General features: G+C 39.4%; 2 protein-coding genes across 5 annotated transcripts in view; one reads left to right on the plus strand and one right to left on the minus strand.

Moving 5' to 3' along the window:
- LOC143346460 (atrial natriuretic peptide receptor 1) overlaps nt 1–14,499 on the plus strand; it is a 55,242-nt gene extending 40,743 nt beyond the window's left edge. For all 3 annotated transcript variants that reach the window (XM_076774567.1, XM_076774569.1, XM_076774568.1), the window contains 8 exons: nt 5,311–5,387; nt 6,398–6,489; nt 11,495–11,644; nt 12,001–12,193; nt 12,281–12,455; nt 12,669–12,767; nt 12,861–12,952; nt 13,029–14,499. In XM_076774567.1, the coding sequence (XP_076630682.1) occupies nt 5,311–5,387; nt 6,398–6,489; nt 11,495–11,644; nt 12,001–12,193; nt 12,281–12,455; nt 12,669–12,767; nt 12,861–12,952; nt 13,029–13,607 (1,457 nt within the window). In that variant the 3' untranslated portion in view covers nt 13,608–14,499. The remainder of the gene's footprint in view (nt 1–5,310; nt 5,388–6,397; nt 6,490–11,494; nt 11,645–12,000; nt 12,194–12,280; nt 12,456–12,668; nt 12,768–12,860; nt 12,953–13,028) is intronic.
- A 3,419-nt stretch (nt 14,500–17,918) lies between these two features.
- On the minus strand, nt 17,919–19,260 carry LOC143346333 (uncharacterized). Of its 2 annotated transcripts, none has more exons than XM_076774335.1 (4): nt 19,121–19,260; nt 18,923–18,986; nt 18,633–18,805; nt 17,919–18,276 (listed from the first exon to the last, which is right to left on the minus strand). In XM_076774335.1, exons 2-4 carry the CDS (start codon nt 18,970–18,972, stop codon nt 18,020–18,022), a joined length of 480 nt encoding a protein of 159 aa, XP_076630450.1. In that variant the 5' UTR covers nt 18,973–18,986; nt 19,121–19,260; the 3' UTR covers nt 17,919–18,019. The 2 variants fall into 2 exon arrangements, with proteins under 2 accessions (XP_076630450.1, XP_076630449.1); XM_076774334.1 differs by having other exon boundaries at nt 19,079–19,213.
- Between the last annotated feature and the right edge of the window lie 2,420 nt (nt 19,261–21,680).

The following is a 21,680-nucleotide window of genomic DNA, read 5'->3' on the forward strand; positions in this document are numbered from 1 at the left end:
TTCTCGAAAAGGAGCAAGATTTCGGGGGTATGTCTATCCACCAAAAATGATTGTAATGGATCCCTTCTACCGAAAATAATTTTTCCAAAACGATTTGAAAATTTTTTTTTCCGTCGAAAAATTTCACTTTCTCGAATTTTTCGTTTCGAAAGTGTCGCTGTTAAAATATTGCATCAAAAAGATGGGCTTATTTTATAAAATTGACAATTTTAGTACTAATATTTATATATTTGGTTAAGAAAAATATATATTACATATACGGGGTGTTCGGCCAACCCTGGGAAAAATTATAATAGGCGATTCTAGAGGCCAAAATAAGACGAAAATCAAGAATACTAATTTGTTGATGAAGGCTTCGTTAAAAAGTTATTAACGTTTAAAGTTCCGCCAGTACTGAATTTTTTTCTCGAAAATGCGCAAGATTTCGTGGGTATGTCTATCCACCAAAAATGATTGTAATGGATCCCTTCTACCGAAAATAATTTTTCCAAAACGATTTGAAAATTTTTTTTTTGTCGAAAAAAGGCACCTAATTAGATTTTCGATAAGGAATTTTTTTCTCGAAAGTGCATAGGATTTCGGGGGTATGTGTATTCACCAAAAATGATTGTAATTAACCCCTGTAACTAAATATAATTTTTTTAGTATGATTTGAAATTTTTTAATTTCGCCAAAAAATTTCAGCACCTATCCGATTTTTTTTCTCGAAAGTGGGTAGGATTTCGGAGGTATGTGTATTCACCAAAAATGATTGTAATTAACCCCTGTAACTAAATATAATTTTTTTAGTATGATTTGAAATTTTTTAATTTTGTCTAAAAATTTCAATATCTACTCGAATTTTTTTCTCGAAAGTGGATAGGATTTCGGAGGTATGTGTAATGACCAAAAATGATTGTAATTAACCCCTGTAACTAAATATAATTTTTTTAGTATGATTTGAAATCTTTTAATTTTGTCTAAAAATTTCAATATCTACTCGAATTTTTTTCTCGAAAGTGGGTAGGATTTCGGAGGTATGTGTAATCACCAAAAATGATTGTAATTGACCCCCACAACCGAAAATAATTTTTTTAGAACGATTTGAAATTTTTTTTTTTCATCGAAAAATTTAGGCACCTACCCCCTGTCGATTTTTCTTAAAAATTTGTTTTTCATTTTTAATGAATTTGTAATACTTTTTAATAGGTACTCATGAGCTCTACTTCAGAAAAAAGTTTCAATGAGATACCTTTACTATTGTAGGAGTTATGGTCGTTTGAAAATTGGACCATTTTTATGGGGTTTTTCTAACATTATGGGGTCAAAGAACAGCTTTTTCAATATTGTTAGAATTTCTACATATTCTCCACTAAAATACACGTTGTTTGCATTTTGACAAATTAAAATCCTCCAATCCGTTCAGGAGTTATGACATTTTAAAGTTGCACCAAGAAATAATTGTAATTGACCCTCGCAACCGAAAATAATTTTTCCAGAACGATTAGAAATTTTTGAATTTAATTGTTAATAACTTTTCAACGAAGCCTCCATCAACAAATTGGTATTCTTGATAGTCGTCTTGTTTTAGCCTCTAGAATCCCCCATTAAAATTTTTCCCAGGAGTGGCCAAATACCCTCTGTAGTTTGTTTTCCAAATTGATTTCCTATTATAACTTATTTAATTATGGTGGATTATGAAGGATTTTTTTAACAGCGTTGCACCTTTTTCCCTTTTTAATTGCTTCGCTTATACTTATTTGGTCTGTGCATAAAGGTTGCATAAAAGATGGGTTAAAAACGACCCAAGGGTAGCATCGAAAATTATCCAAAGGGGATGGCTAATGGGAAGCTGGAAGTTTGAAAAATTGATGCCTGGTACGTGATCCGTGCCAAAACCGCCCGCATCGAGATTCAAAGCACCAAGCTTCGTGCATATTTTACTTATCGAAATGGCACCGTTTGAGAAATTGGAATGGTTTCCGCCACAGCGATTATCATAAGTAGGAGAGTTAGGGCTCGGTGTACCAAAGTATAATAATATACGATCCCTCCCTCTTTGAAAAGTCTGGCTGGGGGCTCTCGAGGCAAAGGCAGAGATGAATTTCTCGCATTCGCTATCTCGTCCGTAAAGCTCTCTCGCTTATCCTTGTCAATTCTCATTCGTACCGACCTTTTATACTATTTCGCTAATGCCCATCTCGTCGGTTCGCAATCATAAATTTCTACTCGGCCGTTATCGTGCCACTGAAGACTCCCTGTCTCGTTTTCCTTCTTAACCTTCCATTATTACAACTTTCCTCCTTCGTGTACTCGTGCCCTTCAAGCTGAATTAGTTTCTACCCTGCTTTCGAATGCGTCGCCGGATCTTCCATCCGCCAAGGCTTCCCGTATAATTCTTCTTAGATATATCTACTTTGTTTTGCACAGAATCCCTGGTGCGATCCTCCTCCAGTTCGGGCTTCTCGAAGAAACAAATTACCATTCATTCTCTTGTCCGATCTTGCGATGGATTTACGTACAGAGAAATTTACTCATTTAGTATTTAAAAACAAGTAAAAAGTTTGTTATTAACATGGGTACTATAATTTTAAAAAAAAATATACCAAGCACGTAGTCGTATTTGTACGTTATTTATTTATTCAAGAAACGGGAAGTCCCATTAGCGTACAACGTAGTAGAATTTTAATGCGAATTAGGTAAGCAAGGTAAAAGTAAAGTGTTAAAAAAGTTTAAATATACAGTTTCTTGAATATACATTATAACGATGATCCGCTATAAATTATAAAAAGGATGTTCTTTATGCATTCAAACTGGTACGAGTTAATTTTTTCATAAATTGATATTGAATAAATTAAAAATATAATTTGTCGACGGTCATGGCATATTGGATATACTGGCTGTCGACCGATTACCGAAGTGCAGCATCATTTGGTCGCGTGCAGTGCAGGATGGGTGACCGCCTTCGTTGGCATTTAATGTACATCGTGTTTTTCTATCGATTTTGTAATTGTGCATTGCTTGTACGGTTAGTATTAAGACAAAAGAACCAAAATTATTTCGTAAGAAGCACAATACAGTGTTAATAATCAATATCTAGTAAAAATAAACCGAGAAAAAATTCGTGAGAAGTTTTGATTGATTACAATATACAAAATATAACTAAAAATCACTCCATCAACGCTGTGTTAATAATCTCACAATAAATGCACGTAGTAAAACAACTATAAAAAAAAAAACAGTTTATAGTAAATCACCCCATTGTAATGCACAAGTACGGAGAATAAAAACAGTATACAAAATAATAAAATATGTATATAAAATAAATCATGTAACAATTACGAGCATAAACCGATGTAATAGTGAAGTTTAGCGTAATAAAAGCACAGGTCGTTAATAATAATAACATTGCCGCGAGCTTCAGGTCCCAGAAAGTTTGTGCAAGTTTCGCAGGTGCACGCGCACGGGAATCGATCGATTCGTCCTGAGGCGAGAAAAACTCTGTTCGTCGACCGCGCGAGGCTCGGACGGAATTTTAAACGGAAACGGTAATGGCCCCGTTTATCGAATTTAACGCGATTCCTTCCGCGAGCTTTTTTTCTGTTGCGACGCTAAATGAAACGAGCAAGAATCTAATATTCCGACGATCGATCGTGTTTCGCGTTCGATCGACGGTAGCGAAATTCGTCGATCTGTTGCTGCGGATCCGTACCACTTCCGGTGATTACATCCAGTGAAAGATAGAGAACGTTGTCCGAGATTCGAGGAAACCGTGTCTGGGGCTCGTTACAACGATCGTTTTCGGGCTCGCACGCGTGAAACAATACGTTTTCTTGGCCCTTACGGAACACCGTTTACCGTCTGTGCAGTGTGGTTCCGGAAACTGGGTCAAGCTTTAGTTCTTTTCCATACGAAGATGCCATTGGTACTCGATAATGCGGAAATCCCACGATGTTTGTTTTATTTATTCGATTCAATTACCAGTTGGAGGGGATTCAACACAAATTCATTTGTCTAAGTAAATAAAGCTGAAGATATTCTCGCATGTCCTGTCGTGTTCCTTGTAATCACACATGCTAAAAGGGTCATCTTATCAAATAAATATTATTATTATTGAATAATACATTTTAAAGGGTAATATCCCTTTTTACAAACTTATACAGGGTGTTCGGCCACCCATGGGAGATTCTAGAGGCCAAAATAAGACGAAAATCGAGAATATAAATTTCTTGACTGAGGCTTTGTTAAAAAGTTATTAACAATTAAATTCAAAAATTTCGAATCGTTCTGAAAAAATTATTTTTAGTTGGAGGGGTCAATTACAATCATTTTTGGTGAATAGATATACCCCCGAAATTCTAACCATTTTCGAGAAAAAAATTCAGAAAGGTGGGCAAATTTTTCGACAAAATTAAAAAATTTCAAATTGTTTTGGAAAAATTATTTTTGACTACGGGGGTCAGTTACAATCATTTTTGGTCAATACACATATCCCCAAAATCCTGCGCATTTTCGAGAAAAAAATTCAATACGGGCGAAACTTTAGACGTTAATAACTTTTTAACGAAGCCTCCATCAACAAATTAGTATTCTTGATTTTTGTCTTATTTTGGCCTCTAATCCCCCATTAAAATTTTTCCCAGGGGTGGCCGAACACCCTGTGTAGCTAAAATTGAATATAATATAGTAACAGACACATATAAATGTACAATCATATACTATATAATTACTATGTATACTAAATAAGGCACTAATATTACTCGTTTGTTGCAATTTCGCGTTGCATTTGCAATATTGGACCCAGCAAAAAAGTTATATCGTAAAAAGTTAGTCCCTCCTCCATTACGAGATTCAGCTTTTTCCCCCAATTTTTTGCACACCAAAGCTTGTCCCAGTTTCTGGAATATCGCGAGTCTCGAAATGGTCGCGCGATCGCAGCCGTCCGTCCGAGTTTACCGCGGATCATTCTACTGAAACGGCAAGTGGTAAGCGTCGCGATAGAGGCGGCCGAATTCCCGACGAACCAACCGTCGAATAATTAACGCGCCCGTGCCGAACGGTGTCGCGAACTTCCCCGCGTTTCGAGGTCGGCCAACTTTTCGCGCTCTTTCGTGCGTTTTCTAGGTCATCGGCATCAAAGTTGTCTGGGGTAGGGAAAAAAGGAGAATTCCGATCGGTCGCGCGTACATTTCCTCGCGCGCGCAAACAACGATCCGAGTGTTTACCTTCCCCGACGGTGGACGAGATTAAAAAAGTTCCCGCGACGGAACACACCAGGCCTCCAGGACGACTTTGTCGCGCAGAACCAACGAATTTCCGTTTCTGTTTCAGAAATCGTGGAGGGGGTGAAGAGGGGCGGAGGTTCACCTATGAGGCCCGCTATCGGCGAATCGTCCGCGGAGGAGGTGGTGAGTACTCGATTTTTCCGCCAGGTGTCGCGTCGGTCTTTCCTTCGACACCTCCCGTACTCGCTACCAGAGGTCGTCTCTCTCGCAAGCGCTCGACTGACCCTTTCGTTCCTATACAAGGTGTTCGGCCACTCCTGGGAAAAATTTGAATGGGAGATTCTAGAGGCCAAAATAAGACGAAAATCAAGAATACCAATTTGTTGCTGGAGGCTTCGTTAAAAAGTTATTAACGTTTAAAGTTTAGTCAGTTCTGAATTTTTTTCTCGAAAATGCGCAAGATTTCAGGGTTATGTCTATTCACCAAAAATGATTGTAATTGACCCCCACATACGAAAATAATTTTTCCAGAACGATTTGAAATTTTTTTTTCCGTCGAAAAATTTAGGCACCTAATTAGATTTTCGGTAAGGAATTTTTTTCTCAAAATGCGTCGGATTTCGGGGGTATGTATAATGACCAAAAATGATTGTAATTTACCCCTGTAACTAAAAACAATTTTTTTAGTATAATTTGAAATTTTTTAATTTCGTCTAAAAATTTCAGTACCTACTCGAATTTTTTTCTCGAAAGTGAGTAGGATTTCAGGGGTATGTCTATTCACCAAAAATGATTGTAATTCAGCCCCGCAACCGAAAATAATTTTTCTAGAACGATTTGAAATTTTTTAATTTAATTGTTAATAACTTTTTAACGAAGCTTCAGTCAAGAAATTGATATTCTTGATTTTCGTCTTATTTTGGCCTCTAGAATCCCCAACTAAAATTTTTCCCAGGGGTGACTGAACACCCTGTATATACGGTGCTTGACCAACGTCTTGAACAGATGAGTCTACTTAGCAGGCCCAGGATGAAACGTTTACCCTCTCCTTCTTTTTCATTTTCTTACTTCCTGCTATCTGTACCATACCTCTATCTAGTAAGAGACATCTGTGGTAGTAGATGTATAATTAGTGCAGTAAAATAGGTGTAAATAATGAGCTTTTAGTCCTCTACTTTTACGATTCCAAACAGGTGGCCACCTTGATGAAACGATGCTGGGCGGAAGACGCCGCTGACAGACCAGACTTTTCCGCGCTTAAGCAAACGATACGGAAAATGAACAAGTGAGTAACCCGGATTCTTCCATAAACTTCGGAGAAACGAAGAACTTTGGTCCCATATATCCAGACGAAAAACGAAATATCCTTGCGTTTTAACGGGGACGAATAAAACTGTGGAAATCTCCGCGGCTAGTTAAAATGGAGGGCGAGAAAAAGAAAAATAGTCGTAAAATTTAAATGCGACGCAGTTTAACTTTACGAAGTAGGAGATTATTCGTGTCCTCGATTACCTCGTTTATTCGTTGCGTCGCGCGAGACCGATTTCTTTGCTGCAAATGTAATTTCGTTTCCTCGTTCCCTTGCTTGTCCCGCATGTACGAGCGTTTGTCGCGCATTTTCTTCGTTCTGTTCGGAATCGAACCGTCGTTAACTCCGTCGAGTATGGTAAACGCATACACAATTATTTTGGGCCACGTTTTATTCGATAATAAAATTATACATTAGAATAGACGTTCGATATATTTCTCTTACATTCACAAAACGTAAAGAAACTAACTTCATTTCTAAAGATAAACGTTCTATTTAATTCGTTGCAATAAAATATTAACGCACATTTACTTTCACTAGTATTCCACTAGAAAATAATTTTTTTAGAATAATTTGAAACTTTTCAATTTCGCCGAAAAATGTCAGCACCTTTTCGAATTTTTTTCTAGAAAATGGGTAGGATTTCGAGGGTATCTGTAACGATCAAAAATGATTGTAATTAACCCCTGTAACTAAATATAATTTTTTTAGAATGTTTTGAAATTTTTTGATTTCGTCTAAAAATTTCAATATCTACTCGAATTTTTTTCTCGAAAGTGGGTAGGATTTCGGGGGTATGTGTAACGACCAAAAATGATTGTAATTAACCCCTGTAACTAAATATAATTTTTTTAGAATGTTTTGAAATTTTTTGATTTCGTCTAAAAATTTCAATATCTACTCGAATTTTTTTCTCAAAAGTGGGTAGGATTTCGGGGGTATGTGTAACGACCAAAAATGATTGTAATTAACCCCTGTAACTAAATATAATTTTTTTAGAATGTTTTGAAATTTTTTGATTTCGTCTAAAAATTTCAATATCTACTCGAATTTTTTTCTCGAAAGTGGGTAGGATTTCGGGGGTATGTGTAACGACCAAAAATGATTGTAATTAACCCCTGTAACTAAATATAATTTTTATAGAATGATTTGAAACTTTTCAATTTCGCCGAAAAATGTCAGCACCTTCTCGAATTTTTTCTAGAAAATGGGTAGGATTTCGGAGGTATGTCTATTCACCAAAAATGATTCTAATTGACCCCCACAACCGCAAATAATTTTTCCAGAACGATTTGAAATTTTTTAATTTAATTGTTAATAACTTTCTAACAAAGCCTCCATCAACAAATTGGTATTCTTGATTTTCCTCTCATTTTGCCCTCTAGAAACTCCCATTAAAATTTTTCCCAAGGGTGGCCGAATACCCTGTAGATGAAAAACAACTTGTTTCTTATGGCTTTTAAAATTGGCACAAGTCCATTTTTTTTTTCATACATTGAGATATTTAATGGTTTGGCGTTTAGATAAAATATGTCAGCGGTCGCGGCACGTAGAAAACAGCCGGTTCACGTCCGATCACCGACGTTAAGCGGCGTTGGGCGCGTCCAGTAGATGATGGGTGATCGCTTGGTTTGAATTATTCTATTATGCATTTTCCAATCAATTTTCTAATTGAGCGTCACTTGCTCGATTAATGTTAAATAGAAAAAAACATAATTACTTTGGAAATAGAAGTACCACAGTGTAATAAATAATATTTAATAAAAACAAATGGGGGAAACAATTCATAAGAAAAACGCGTTTCTTTCCATTTCTAATCACCGTTATGGTGTACGAGTACGACTGTGGAGTAAAACTGTGTTTAGTTACTTGGAAACTTCAAAGTATTTCAGATCCTACAGGATTAAATCGTCTTTCCGGGCTCGCGTGAAATTCCCTTCCTTCTGCGTCGGCTCCGTTCTCCGTCCCTCTGATTCTGTCTTCGTCTCGGGGTCGATCGCCTCTATTATTGGCATAGTTGTGATGTTCCGTGCCAAGTTGGACCTACGGATGGCCTCTTGCTCGAAGAATTCGAGAAACATCGGACCACCGCGTTGGTCGATCGGTCGATAATCGGAGCGAGAAACGTTCAAATTTTCCGCGCTCCGACTTTCGACAATCCCGATTAATCTGGAACTTACAGTGGCCAGAATTAGATTAAAACGATAATTTAAACGAGTCGTAGAAATAGGTTCAACGGATCGATTCGATTACAAACTTTCTCAACGTACATATAACCGGTTCGTGGTATTATATTTACCCAACAGAGAGCGTCTCGTGTTTCTCGTGGGAGGATCAAATCTAATGCGTTGTAAAATACACGAGGACACGTAACACCGGGCAGTTAATTGATTTATATAAGAATAATAAGTCCAGGGCTGCGATTTCGCCAGAGATGGATGTTTTTCCAGATATATTAATTGTATCAGAGAGTGTCGCCGATTGTAATTGTGACGCGTTACCGACGTAGGTACGCCCACATTGTGCGAGATAAATCTAAGAAATTTGTACCGAACGCGTTCAATTATAGCGGAGATGCTATTAAAGCGAGGGCGCTGGATAATTGGACAATATTCAAGGTACAGGCGAACTAGAATGTTGTGTAAGAGTTTAACAGAGTAGACATGCTTGTAAAGCCGGATAATAATAAGAATAAGAACTATAAGAGCTCCTCCCCCGTTATATTGTAACAATGGCTTTATTATATCGCCAACAAGCAAGTAAAATTGTCGAAACCCACTTGAACAGGGAAAATAGAAGAGTAACAATAATACAGAGTGTTCGGCCACACCTGGGAAAAATTTTAATGGGAGTTTCTAGAGGCCAAAATAAGACGAAAATCAAGGATACCAATTTGTTGATGGAGGCTTCGTTAAAAAGTTATTAACAATTGAATTAAAAAATTCCAAATCGTTCTGAAAAAATTATTCTCGGTTGCCGGGGTCAATTACAATCATTTTTGGTGAATAGACATACCTTCGAAATCCTACCCACTTCCGAGAAAAAAATTCGAGTAGATATTGAAATTTTTAGACGAAATTAAAAAATTTCAAATCATACTAAAAAAATTACATTTAGTTACAGGGGTTAATTACAATCATTTTTGGTGAATACACATACCTTCGAAATCCTACCCACTTTCGAGAAAAAAAATCGAATAGATATTGAAATTTTTAGACGAAATTAAAAAATTTCAAATCATACTAAAAAAATTATATTTAGTTACAGGGGTTAATTACAATCATTTTTGGTCATTACACATATCCTCGAAATCCTACCCACTTTCCAGAAAAAAATTCGAGTAGATATTGAAATTTTTAGACAAAATTAAAAAATTTCAAATCATACTAAAAAAATTATATTTAGTTACAGGGGTTAATTACAATCATTTTTGGTCATTACACATACCTCTGAAATCCTACCCACTTTCGAGAAAAAAAATCGAATTGATATTGAAATTTTTAGACGAAATTAAAAAATTTTAAATCATACTAAAAAAATTATATTTAGTTACAAGGGTTAATTACAATCATTTTTGGTCATTACATATACCTCCGAAATCCTATCCACTTTCGAGAAAAAAAATCGAATTGATATTGAAATTTTTAGACGAAATTAAAAAATTTCAAATCATACTAAAAAAATTATATTTAGTTACAGGGGTTAATTACAATCATTTTTGGTCATTACACATACCTCCGAAATCCTACCCACTTTCGAGAAAAAAAATCGGATAGGTGCTGAAATTTTTTGGCGAAAAAAAAATTTTTCAAATCTTTCTAAAAAAATTGTTTTCGGTTGCGGGGGTCAATTACAATCATTTTTGGTCGTTACATATACCTCCGAAATCCTACGCATTTTTGAGAAAAAAATTCAAAACGTGCGGAACTTTGAGCATTAATAACTTTTTGACGAAGCCTTCATCAACAAATCGATATTCTTGATTTTCGACTTATTTTGGCCTCTAGAATCTCCCATTAAAATTTTCCCCAGGGATGGCCGTACAACCTGTATAGCTAATAACAAGCATAAACGAGTGTAATTTAAAATAAGAATATGTCGTTATAAAATTTTATTATTATTTTGCTCGTTAACGTAGCAGCATTGAATTTACAAATCTCTAGAACGATAAATCTTCGTAAATGGGTCGAATGGCTTCTGCCACTCGAGCGTCAGAGGATAGACGAACAAATTCTTATTTAATATTTTGTATTTAAAGATTATAGTTAATCCTTCTGTCTGTTAATTTGTCGCGTCCTTCGATTCCTTCGTAAAGTTTGTGACGTAGTGTAATTAAGATCCTTTAACGAAGCGGAAACGCGATATCCTTTCGATGTCTCTGGCACACGACGTACTGGGCAAACACGTTTCAGGAGTCGTTCGAGCGTTCCTTTTTCGAATCTCAGCGGCGTTTGGTCACGGAATCTCTCCGTGAATGTTTTCTGTGGTAACATTTATTTGAAACGTTTCGAGAGTCGAACGTTTTCATCAATCGATACGGGGCGCCCTGTTGCGCGACGCTCTGGTCTCTGCGCAGATGTTCCCGCGTTTCCTCCATTTCCGTAACCACGACCACGAACGAATTTCAACGCAATTTTCTGTCGCAAACTTTTCTGATTCTGGACCATCTACGGCTAACTTTGGGATTCGTTAAATCCGACTCGTCGATAACGGAGCCAACTTAACTTTTCCACCACTCTGCGTGCACCAGACTTTTCGCGATCGTTTCGGGAGCATAAATTACGATCCACTATATCTTAGAGTCGAAACGAATGGGAAATACTCGAGAGAAAGGGTCCTTGCATATGCAATAATATTTGGAGTAGAGATTGGGTCGATCGATTCTTTTAACGCGAAAATCTTTCTCTAAATACGATCTTCTGCCTCTGCTTCCGGTATCGTTGAGTAAAGAATGGCTAGAAGAACCGTTTGCTCGTTTCAGAGACCACGAGAGCAGCAATATCATGGATAATTTGCTCTCTCGCATGACGCAATACGCTACCAACTTGGAGGCCTTGGTGGCGGAACGAACCGCAGATTACCTTGAGGAGAAACGAAAATGCGAGGAACTTCTCTATCAGTTACTGCCAAGGTGAGCAAACACTCCAGAATAAAATGAATCTGGCCCAAATAGTTGAGAACACGTGACCTTTGGGGGATCTAATCAAATTTGACACGTCCAGATCTTATGCCTCCCTGTTTTAAACTTGAACAATATAATTATAAACCCCCTTACCCCTCGATAACGATCCCTCCAAGCATCGTAGTTTGCTGGAGAATTATCGTACACGTACCGTGTTTGATCGTGGCTCCTCGATCAATTTCAGTCACAAACGGTCAAAGTTCCGAACGTTAACGAGAAGATCCCCACGGGTCAAGCGTTTCCCTTTGAACCGTAAAGTTAGGAAATTGTTGTTGGTCAGAGGTTGGTTTCCACGTAACTTTCAGGTCCGTCGCGTCTCAGCTGATACTCGGCCAGAGCGTAATAGCCGAAACTTACGACCAAGTGACCATCTACTTCAGCGACATCGTAGGATTTACAAAACTGTCGGCGGAGAGCACGCCTCTCCAGGTGGTGGATCTACTCAACGACCTCTACACGTGCTTCGATTCCATCATCGAGAATTTTGACGTCTACAAGGTGTGTTTACGATTTTACATGGTTTGGAAATTGCAAAGGTTTGAAGGTTTGAAGATTCTCGAGATGTACACCGTCTTCTTTTTCTAGGTGGAGACGATAGGGGACGCTTATATGGTAGTGTCGGGATTGCCTGTAAGAAACGGGACGAATCACGCCAGGGAGATTGCTAGGATGAGCTTAGCGCTAAGGGACACCGTGATGACCTTCAGTATTCGTCATAGACCGAGCGAGCAGCTAAAGCTTCGCATTGGAATGCATTCCGGTAAAGTCGAACCTCCTGAAACCATCCTTTTGTATTCCTCGTACTCCTTCGCCTTCTAGGAAGATGGAAGATCGATACTTGAACGAAAAAACGAGAAAGAAAATTGTAGTCTGTTGTTAATTTTATTCCACGCTGGTCACTTTAATGATATTGTGTTCCATCTTGATCGTTTCCTTCTATCAAACTCTATACAAGCAATCATCGATGTTCCAGGACCTTGCGTGGCTGGAGTGGTCGGTTTAAAGATGCCAAGGTACTGTCTCTTCGGAGACACCGTCAACACGGCTTCCAGAATGGAGAGCAACGGAGAAGGTATAATTGCAGGGTCTTCTTTTCTTTCAGCGTCATTCGATGGTCCACTTGTACCGTTTTCATATATCTTGTATTTGTTACTCCCGTCTGCAGCTCTAATGATCCACGTCAGCCCAAAGACGAAGGAAATCTTGGACACCTTTGGAACGTTCGAGCTCGTTTGCAGAGGGGAGGTAAACCTGAAGGTAAGGCCTTCTTCGCTAAGACCTTTTCTTCCGTTAATAATTACTCGTTACTTTGAGACTCGTACCTCGCTCGCAGGGCAAGGGCAAGATGACCACTTACTGGTTGACGGGCGAGAAGTCGACGAACAATAACCTACAGCCAGTAAGCGCGATACCGACGCCATTGGCTGGAGCGATAGAAGCACCAGCGGCGGCCATGACAGTTATCGCGCCGACCACGACGACGATAATCGCTCAAGCTACGTCGACGTTCGATCAACGACAAGACGAAACGGCGAACGTAGCGGATCAGGTTAAGGCCCAAGAGAAACGGTCGTCCCAGACGGTGCAGCAAAACTGTCAGGATCAAAGTACGAATCACAGAGCGTCGCAGAAGCTCCAAGAGCAGCCGCGATTTCAATCGAGCCAGCAAAAGGGTCAACAGCTCAGACAGCAGAGCCCCGGTCGAAACGAGGGCCAAATTCAAAGTCGAAAGGGCGCCAACGACGGCAACGGCGACGGTTCCCCGTCTCGAAATCGCGTCTCCGTCGGTTCGAACAACGCGGTTCCTCAAAGTCGACGGTCCTATCAGTCCGGAGAGAGTCTACCCAATCACACGGAAAGCGGCCCCAACGCGCCTCTGCTTGTACCCGCGACGCCCCTCCCCCGCGTTTAGCTCGATTCTCCTATCGCGCGACGTCTCGCGGCGTTTCGTCGATAAACCGATTTCATTCCTAATACGTGTATCGTTGTTTCGTCTAGAATAGCAGCGAGCTCCGATCGGCGAGCCCGATCGATATTTGGGTCCACTCGTTCGAAAGAAACACTTTCGATGATAAAATTAAGAAATCACGGGAACACGGAATCGCTCGTTCCACCGAGGGACGAAGAGAGATCTAATTTTCTCCCCGTCTCGTCGCGATTCGAAGACGAACGTTCCGGCTCGTTCCTCGGTCCAGACGGTTCGTCGTTCCGTAGATCCGTCTTCTGGACAGCGTGTCGATACATTTTGAGGACCAGCGCTTTCGGTAGAGAAACCGCCGCTAAACTCCGGATAACCGAGGCGAAACGAATTATTTTTTGCGCGTGCGTCGGAAGTCGCGATCGGTCGAACAAGACTTGCTGGCTCGCAGAGGTTCGCAACGCAGGAAGCGAGGTATTGGCAGACAGGGAACGATGTGATTGGTTGGCGGCGTATCGGGGAATGCGCGGGATCGAGCCGCGCATGCGCGTATTTCTATGTTGACGAAGAACAGATTATATATTTACGACGAGTTAAAGTTAGACATCGGTGTACAATAGCGTTACAGCGAACAGAGGCTGGGCCTCGTACGGAAACCGTCTGTCGAACGATGGAGCTTCGGGCGAGGGACACCCGAACGCGCTCGATGCGCGGCATAAAAGAAAGTATGGGTTAGAAGAATCGACGCCCCGCGTCGCGATCGCCCACGGCGCCTCTTAAACTGATCGAATTTCTCTCTATTCGTGTCAATCTCTTTTAACGATGTAACGGTCGATATTCCGGAAATAAAGTTTCATCGTTTTTGAAAGTCAGTCGGCGTTGTTGCGCCTCTTCCGACCTAGTCCTCCACGATCCTCGGTTGAGGTAAGAACTGCCTCGAATCTTCCTGCATCGAATTCCCCAAGAAACTATCCCGATGTTCACCCAGGTGACGAAGGATCGGTCGACTGGAGCCATCATAAACGCCAAAGGTACAAAATTAATCATTCTAACGGAGTACTTCAATCTAGACGATTTTTAGGTTAGGGTCACTCCACCCACATCGATCACTTTTTTCCCGCGTGTTTGGGGATTTGGTTCATATTGAAATATTGATGTATCCATATAGAATTAAGTGGGTGAATCATTCCTGTTCGAATCTACGTTTTCTCGCGTGTGTTTGATTCGTTGTTTGATCGATAATGACATTCGTTGCTAAGAATATATTCGAGAGACATTAGGGAACAAACAAAACCGCCAAAATTTTCACCCCTGGGAAAAATTTTAGTGGGAGATTCTAGAGGCCAAAATAAGACGAAACTCAAGAATACCAATTCGTTGATGGAGGTTTTGTTAAAGAGTAATTGACGTTTAAAGTTCTGCCTGTACGGAATTTATTTTGCGAAAGTGGGTAGGAATTCGAGGGTATGTGTAATGACCAAAAATGATTGTAATTGATCCTCGCAGACGAAAATAATTTTTCCAAAACAATTTGAAATTTTTTAATTTTGTCGAAAAATTTGCCCACCTTTCTGAATTTTTTTCTCGAAAATGCGCAAGATTTCGGTGGTATGTCTATTCACCAAAAATGATTGTAATTCACCCCTGCAACTGAAAATAATTTTTCCAGGGCGATTTGAAATTTTTTTTTTTCGTCGAATAATTTCACTCTCTAATTTTTTTTACGAAAATGGGTAGGATTTCGAGGGTATGTATAATGACCAAAAATGATTGTAATTGACTCCCGCAATCGGAAATAATTTTTCCAGAACGATTTGAAATTGTTGAATTTAATTGTTAATAACTTTTTAACGAAGCCTCCATCAACAGATTGGTATTCTTGATTTTCGTCTTATTTTGGCCTCTAGAATCTCCTATTAAAATTTTTCCCAGAGGTGGCCGAACACCCTGTATACGAGACGTTGGTCCATCCGTATTTTATGCAACCCAACGTGCGTCTCGGGACGCCGGCGGTAGCGTCGAGACGCCACATATTCCGTCGGTAACTGCTCAAATCATAAGTAGAAATCTGTGATTTGAAAAAAAAGTTTTCATACCATTTCCTTATATTAATAAAACTGTTAACGTTTCAGGTGTAACCCTGTTGGTATAAACTATTGGACGAAGAGCTAGACGATGGCTTATTTCCAGCTTCGTCAAGTCGTGGATCATTTGGAATATTCTTCATGGACAAACTTCCTTCTAGATAAGCATCAAACATTGTTTCATCCGTTAACTAATCAGGTGACGAGTCGCTTACCTATTAACCGATTTCTATCTCGAACGTCATACGAAAGATATTCAATGACATCATAGCCGGTAAACTATCATCGCTAACCAGAAACATTATTATCAATGAGCATCATGGTTCCGTGTCCGGCCGCTCAACGCGTACATCCGGGGGAAAAACCTGGGCGCCATAACACGGGCGCATAATGGCACCTAGCGTAGAGGATGCGACATTCGAGTGTACTGTGTTTTTAGGGGACGTATGTCAACACCAGATTTGATCTTTTTTGAGCAATTGTTGAATTTAACCAAATTAAGAAAGCATGTAGCTGTTTATACCCAACGCCTTTGATTTGGAAATTAAGATTAATAGAATTATAGTCTGTTCTAGTGGTTGTTGGTTGCAAATGCTTTGCTCGAACGTTTGAATTAAAAGTGTTGTACGTTCGGGCAATCGCTGGACGAGTCGAGGCAAGGAGAACGAGACACGCGACACGGGCAGCGTCGAAAATTAGCTGCGAAACTCGAACGACGGCTATCGGGAGCAAAAGAAAGTACCGGTGAAAAGAACGAAGCGGGGCGCGACGAGGGAGAAGAGAGGGAAGTCGCGAAAAGAAAACGGGAGAAGGAGAAAGATCGCGTTCGAGGACAGGCCAGAGGCATTTCCATTTAAGGCACCCCGCGTGCAATCTCTCGCTCCTCTCGGCGCCACTTTGACACGCATATTCCCGAAGCGTTTACACCACCTCCGTAACACGGTTTTCTCGCGCGTTTCTCACCGGGGGGACCATCGACATTTATTTATCAGGGATAGAAATCAATCGATGAATATTTAGATTTTGAAAATTCAAGGTAAAGTCTGTAAACGTTTCGTAAAGTTTACCACTCTCGAAGCAGTATTTACAATATTGTAATTTAAAGAAATGTAACGTGGGTGTGGTGTCAACTCCAAAGTCGACACTCGAGTTTTCGTAGTGTGAAACCTGTCCGGAAAGTTCCTGGCGTTGCGGTTTGATCCATATTATATTAGCGTCTGGACCGACTCGCCATTTCTCGTCCGCGTCGTTTTATATTCTTCGCGTCGTGTTTCGTCGACCCACTCTAAATTTATATTTTCTCGATCCCCTGGCGGGTTTCCTTGTTCGATTACCGCGACGTGGTTTACGGTCCTTGTCTCTCTCGTCGATTATTCTCACTTGTTCGGCGTACTCGAAATTCCTGCCTCCGCTGCTTTTGCTGTTCTCGTAAATACGATCTCGTTACTTACTCCTCCGTCCCAACGTTCTGGCACATGCCAGATAATGCTACGATCACCGGATCCTGTCTGTGTCTGTTCGTCAAACTACTAAATTTAACGCCTCCTTTTCCTACGTGTCTGTCGCTATTATAACTCTCTCCACGGATTATTTGATACTTTTTTTAAAGTAGTACTGTTCATTTTTGGAAACAAATAGATTAATTAAGTAGTTTCAGTGAGATATAGATATCATCTGTTTATATTGTGGGGTCTATCGCTTCCTGTACTCGCCGCCAGAGGGACCGTTCCTCTCGCAAGCGTTCGACCGACTTACCATTATTACATATACCCTATTCAACCGGCTCCCTCGTTAATCACATTCTTTTAGAAACATATGCTATAAGTTTCTGAAGAACATTAACGTGTTCTAGGTGCAAGGAAAAAGCCTTGTTTTCTCAATTTGTCAATTAGTTTGATCCTTTGTTCGTCCAATAAAGGACATTTTTTAACCCTTTGCACTCCCCTGGCGCCGCTGTGGCGACAAACATAATACGTATCATAGCTCGATCGAAGTTTCATTTACGATGACACAGATTGAATTTAGAAAATATATAAATAAAATTTAAATTATAGGTATTCGTATACACGTTTGTGGAAAAAATATTTTTTTATTTTTAAAAATCACAAAATTTAATTTGGTATTGATAATGGTTCATATTACTGAACACTCTCGGAGTGCAAAGAGTTAAAGTTCGAACGTACTCGCAACTGTAGAGAGAGGTCGTGTACTAAACAGTGTCTTATTTACAAAGTTTTCTTTATTGCGAATAAAATACACATAGGTTAAATGAAAGTAAGATAAAAATATCGGTCATTTTCTTCCAGCGTTCTGATTGGTCGTTTACGGTCCTTGATCGATCAGGACAGGCTTGGAATTAAGATCCTTGAGGTCCAAGGTGTAGCCAAAGACTCTGGTGGTGTTGGTGGCGGGGTCGTAAATCCTGTCGACGTGTCGAAGAGTATCGCCTACGATTTTGTCGGTGCTCTCGCGAACGTACTCCTTGCCGTCGGACGTGCGACCGGATTGAACGATCCTCGTGCCATCTTGGGTCGTCATGACGACGTTGCTGCCACCGATCGACTGCACCGTGCCAGCGCCTGCAGTAACAATTACGATCGTTGGTCGATATAGATCGGTTCTCGCGAGTAAAAAAAAACGCTCTCGTTGCCTTGAGAGAGAACGGATCTCTCGTTTTCGATAGTGAAAGGCTGAAACGCGCCGCGATTTTGAGACGGCGTCGAAAAGTCGGCAAGACGGAAAAATCGACGCTCGTTAACCTCTTAGGCACGGCTGAATTTTGCGCGTGGCTGTTTCTTTATATGGGCAGAGTGAGCAAACTATGAGTTTAGAACCAGTATAGTGGCGCGTCGTTCAGAAAGATGACGTCCGCGAAAGCCACTATAGTGGCGCATCGTGTTTGAAAGGTTAAGAACACGTGTTGTGTATCGCTTACGTAGTCCCTCGTGCAGGTTTCCGGACAGCTGATGTATTTGCGCCAGATTGCCCTGCACCGTGTCCTGTACTTGTTGATTCACCTGCTGGATGTTTCTGTTTAACGCGTGGATGCTGTCGTGTAGGCCGCTCAGCCAGTCCATCCCCAAACCCGCCTGCTGTCCAACGCAGCCGCTGTCGAACGAAGGTTATTTACGCGTAGAAAGCTCGCCGCGGAACGTCGACACGTGATGCCGTAAATACGTTTACTGCGTCGCGACGAAAGCGACACTAGCGTAACAATCGACTAACCTGCTCAATATTGCTATAAGGAGCAACGCCCGGTACATCTGTCCCGCCATCCTTCCTGTAAGTTCTGAGACCGTCCACGCGCCCCGACCCAACGGGAAAAGAAAATTGTAAATTCTGTTTTATCGTGCGGTGGATACTAAATACGTATGTTATTACGGAAATAAGAGGTTAGAGTATCCCCTTTCGCTGGCTTCTCACGTTTTTCGACCTCTCTCGAGACGTTCTCTCTTCTTCGGGTTCCTAGTCCTCCTCTTTCGTTCGCTTTGATGCTTCGAGAAATAGCCCTAGAGGTGAAACGAACTGAAGCGTGTTCTCCCCCTTAGATCCATCTATCGACTGACGACCGAGTTCGACTAGTTCGAGCATTTACTTTTCCTTTGCTTTGTGTTTTGTTTGTGCAAGACCGAGCATGTGTGTTCGTGCTCGAAGGTGTTTGAAATTACGCATTCGTTACATCTATTCTCTTGTTGACGTACCCGTCGCTCGACTGTTTAACAGGTTAAACGTCGAGCTAATTTTCATTCGCTTTCCCTTTTCGCGGTGCGTAAATACAGAGAATGCGTGAATACAGGGTGTTCGGCCAACCCTAGGAAACATTTTAATGGGGGATTTTAGAGGCCAAAATAAGACGAAAATCAAGAATACCAATTTGTCGATAGAGGCTTAGTTAAAAAGTTATTAACAATTAAATTCCAAAATTTCAAATCGTTCTGAAAAAATTATTTTCGATTGCGGGGTTTGATTACAATCATTTTTGGTCATTACACATACCTTCGAAATCCTATACAATTTCGAGAAAAAAATTCGAGTAGATATTGAAATTTTTAGACGAAATTAAAAAATTTCAAATCATACTAAAAAAATTATATTTAGTTACAGGGGTTAATTACAATCATTTTTGGTCATTACACATACCCTCGAAATCCTACTCACTTTCCAGAAAAAAATTCGAGTAGATATTGAAATTTTTAGACGAAATTAAAAAATTTCAAAAAATACTAAAAAAATTATATTTAGTTACAGGGGTTAATTACAATCATTTTTGGTCATTACACATACCCTCAAAATCCTACCCACTTTCCAGAAAAAAATTCGAGTAGATATTGAAATTTTTAGACGAAATTAAAAAATTTCAAATCATACTAAAAAAATTATATTTAGTTACAGGGGTTAATTACAATCATTTTTGGTCATTACACATACCCTCGAAATCCTACCCACTTTCCAGAAAAAAATTCGAGTAGATATTGAAATTTTTAGACGAAATTAAAAAATTTCAAATCATTCTAAAAAAATTATATTTAGTTACAGGCGTTAATTACAATCATTTTTGGTCATTACACATACCTCCGAAATCCTATACAATTTCGAGAAAAAAATTCGAGTAGATATTGAAATTTTTAGACGAAATTAAAAAATTTCAAATCATACTAAAAAAATTATATTTAGTTACAGGGGTTAATTACAATCATTTTTGGTCATTACACATACCCTCGAAATCCTACCCACTTTCCAGAAAAAAATTCGAGTAGATATTGAAATTTTTAGACGAAATTAAAAAATTTCAAATCATACTAAAAAAATTATATTTAGTTACAGAGGTTAATTACAATCATTTTTGGTCATTACACATACCCCCGAAATCCTATCCACTTTCGAGAAAAAAATTCGAGTAGATATTGAAATTTTTAGACGAAATTAAAAAATTTCAAATCATTCTAAAAAAATTATATTTAGTTACAGGGGTTAATTACAATCATTTTTGGTCATTATACATACCCTCGAAATCCTACCCACTTTCCAGAAAAAAATTCGAGTAGATATTGAAATTTTTAGACGAAATTAAAAAATTTCAAATCATACTAAAAAAATTATATTTAGTTACAGGGGTTAATTACAATCATTTTTGGTCATTACACATATCCTCGAAATCTTACCCACTTTCCAGAAAAAAATTCGAGTAGATATTGAAATTTTTAGACGAAATTAAAAAATTTCAAATCATACTAAAAAAATTATATTTAGTTACAGGGGTTAATTACAATCATTTTTGGTGAATAGACATATCCCTGAAATCTTGCGCATTTTGGAGAAAAAAATTCAGTACGGGACGGAACTTTAAACGTTAATAACTTTTTAACGAAGCCTCCATCAAGAAATTGGTATTCTTGATTTTCGTCTTATATTAGCCTCTAGAATCCCCCATTAAAATTTTTTCCAGATGTGGCCGAACACCTTGTATAGTAAACAACAAACAGCGACGGGAGACCCTTTTGTTAACTTCGTTAGACGATCGTGAATATATTACGTTAATTGTTAAGTAGCATTTTCTAAATTTAATACCAGCGATCCTTCGAGCGTTCGAAAGCCAACGTGGCGTTTAACGAAATTCTTAGAATTACGAATTGAATAAATGCACGATGTGTTATTTATCTAATTATACGTTCGTAGGATGTTTATCCGGTTTACCCGAGAGCCCGTAGTATCTCATTTTATGCAGATCGAAGAATACTTACCGCATTCTCGTGGTTTCCATTGAGCGACAATAATTTGAATCCTACGATAAGTGCTATTGGCGAAGAGCGTGGTTCTTGGAATTTATTAACCGCGTTCGACCTTGTGGCGGTCGCATACTCCGTGTAACAAAGCCAGGTGCAATTACCTGGCCCCCGGCATCGCATAATGGGTTCGTGTTGTCAGCTTTAAAACATAAAAAATTGCTTCTTCTCTCAGCCGATTCGGGCGCGAACGTAATCGA

The sequence above is a fragment of the Colletes latitarsis genome, chromosome 10 (genome assembly GCF_051014445.1).
Source record: "Colletes latitarsis isolate SP2378_abdomen chromosome 10, iyColLati1, whole genome shotgun sequence".
Classification (NCBI taxonomy): Eukaryota; Metazoa; Arthropoda; class Insecta; order Hymenoptera; family Colletidae; genus Colletes; species Colletes latitarsis.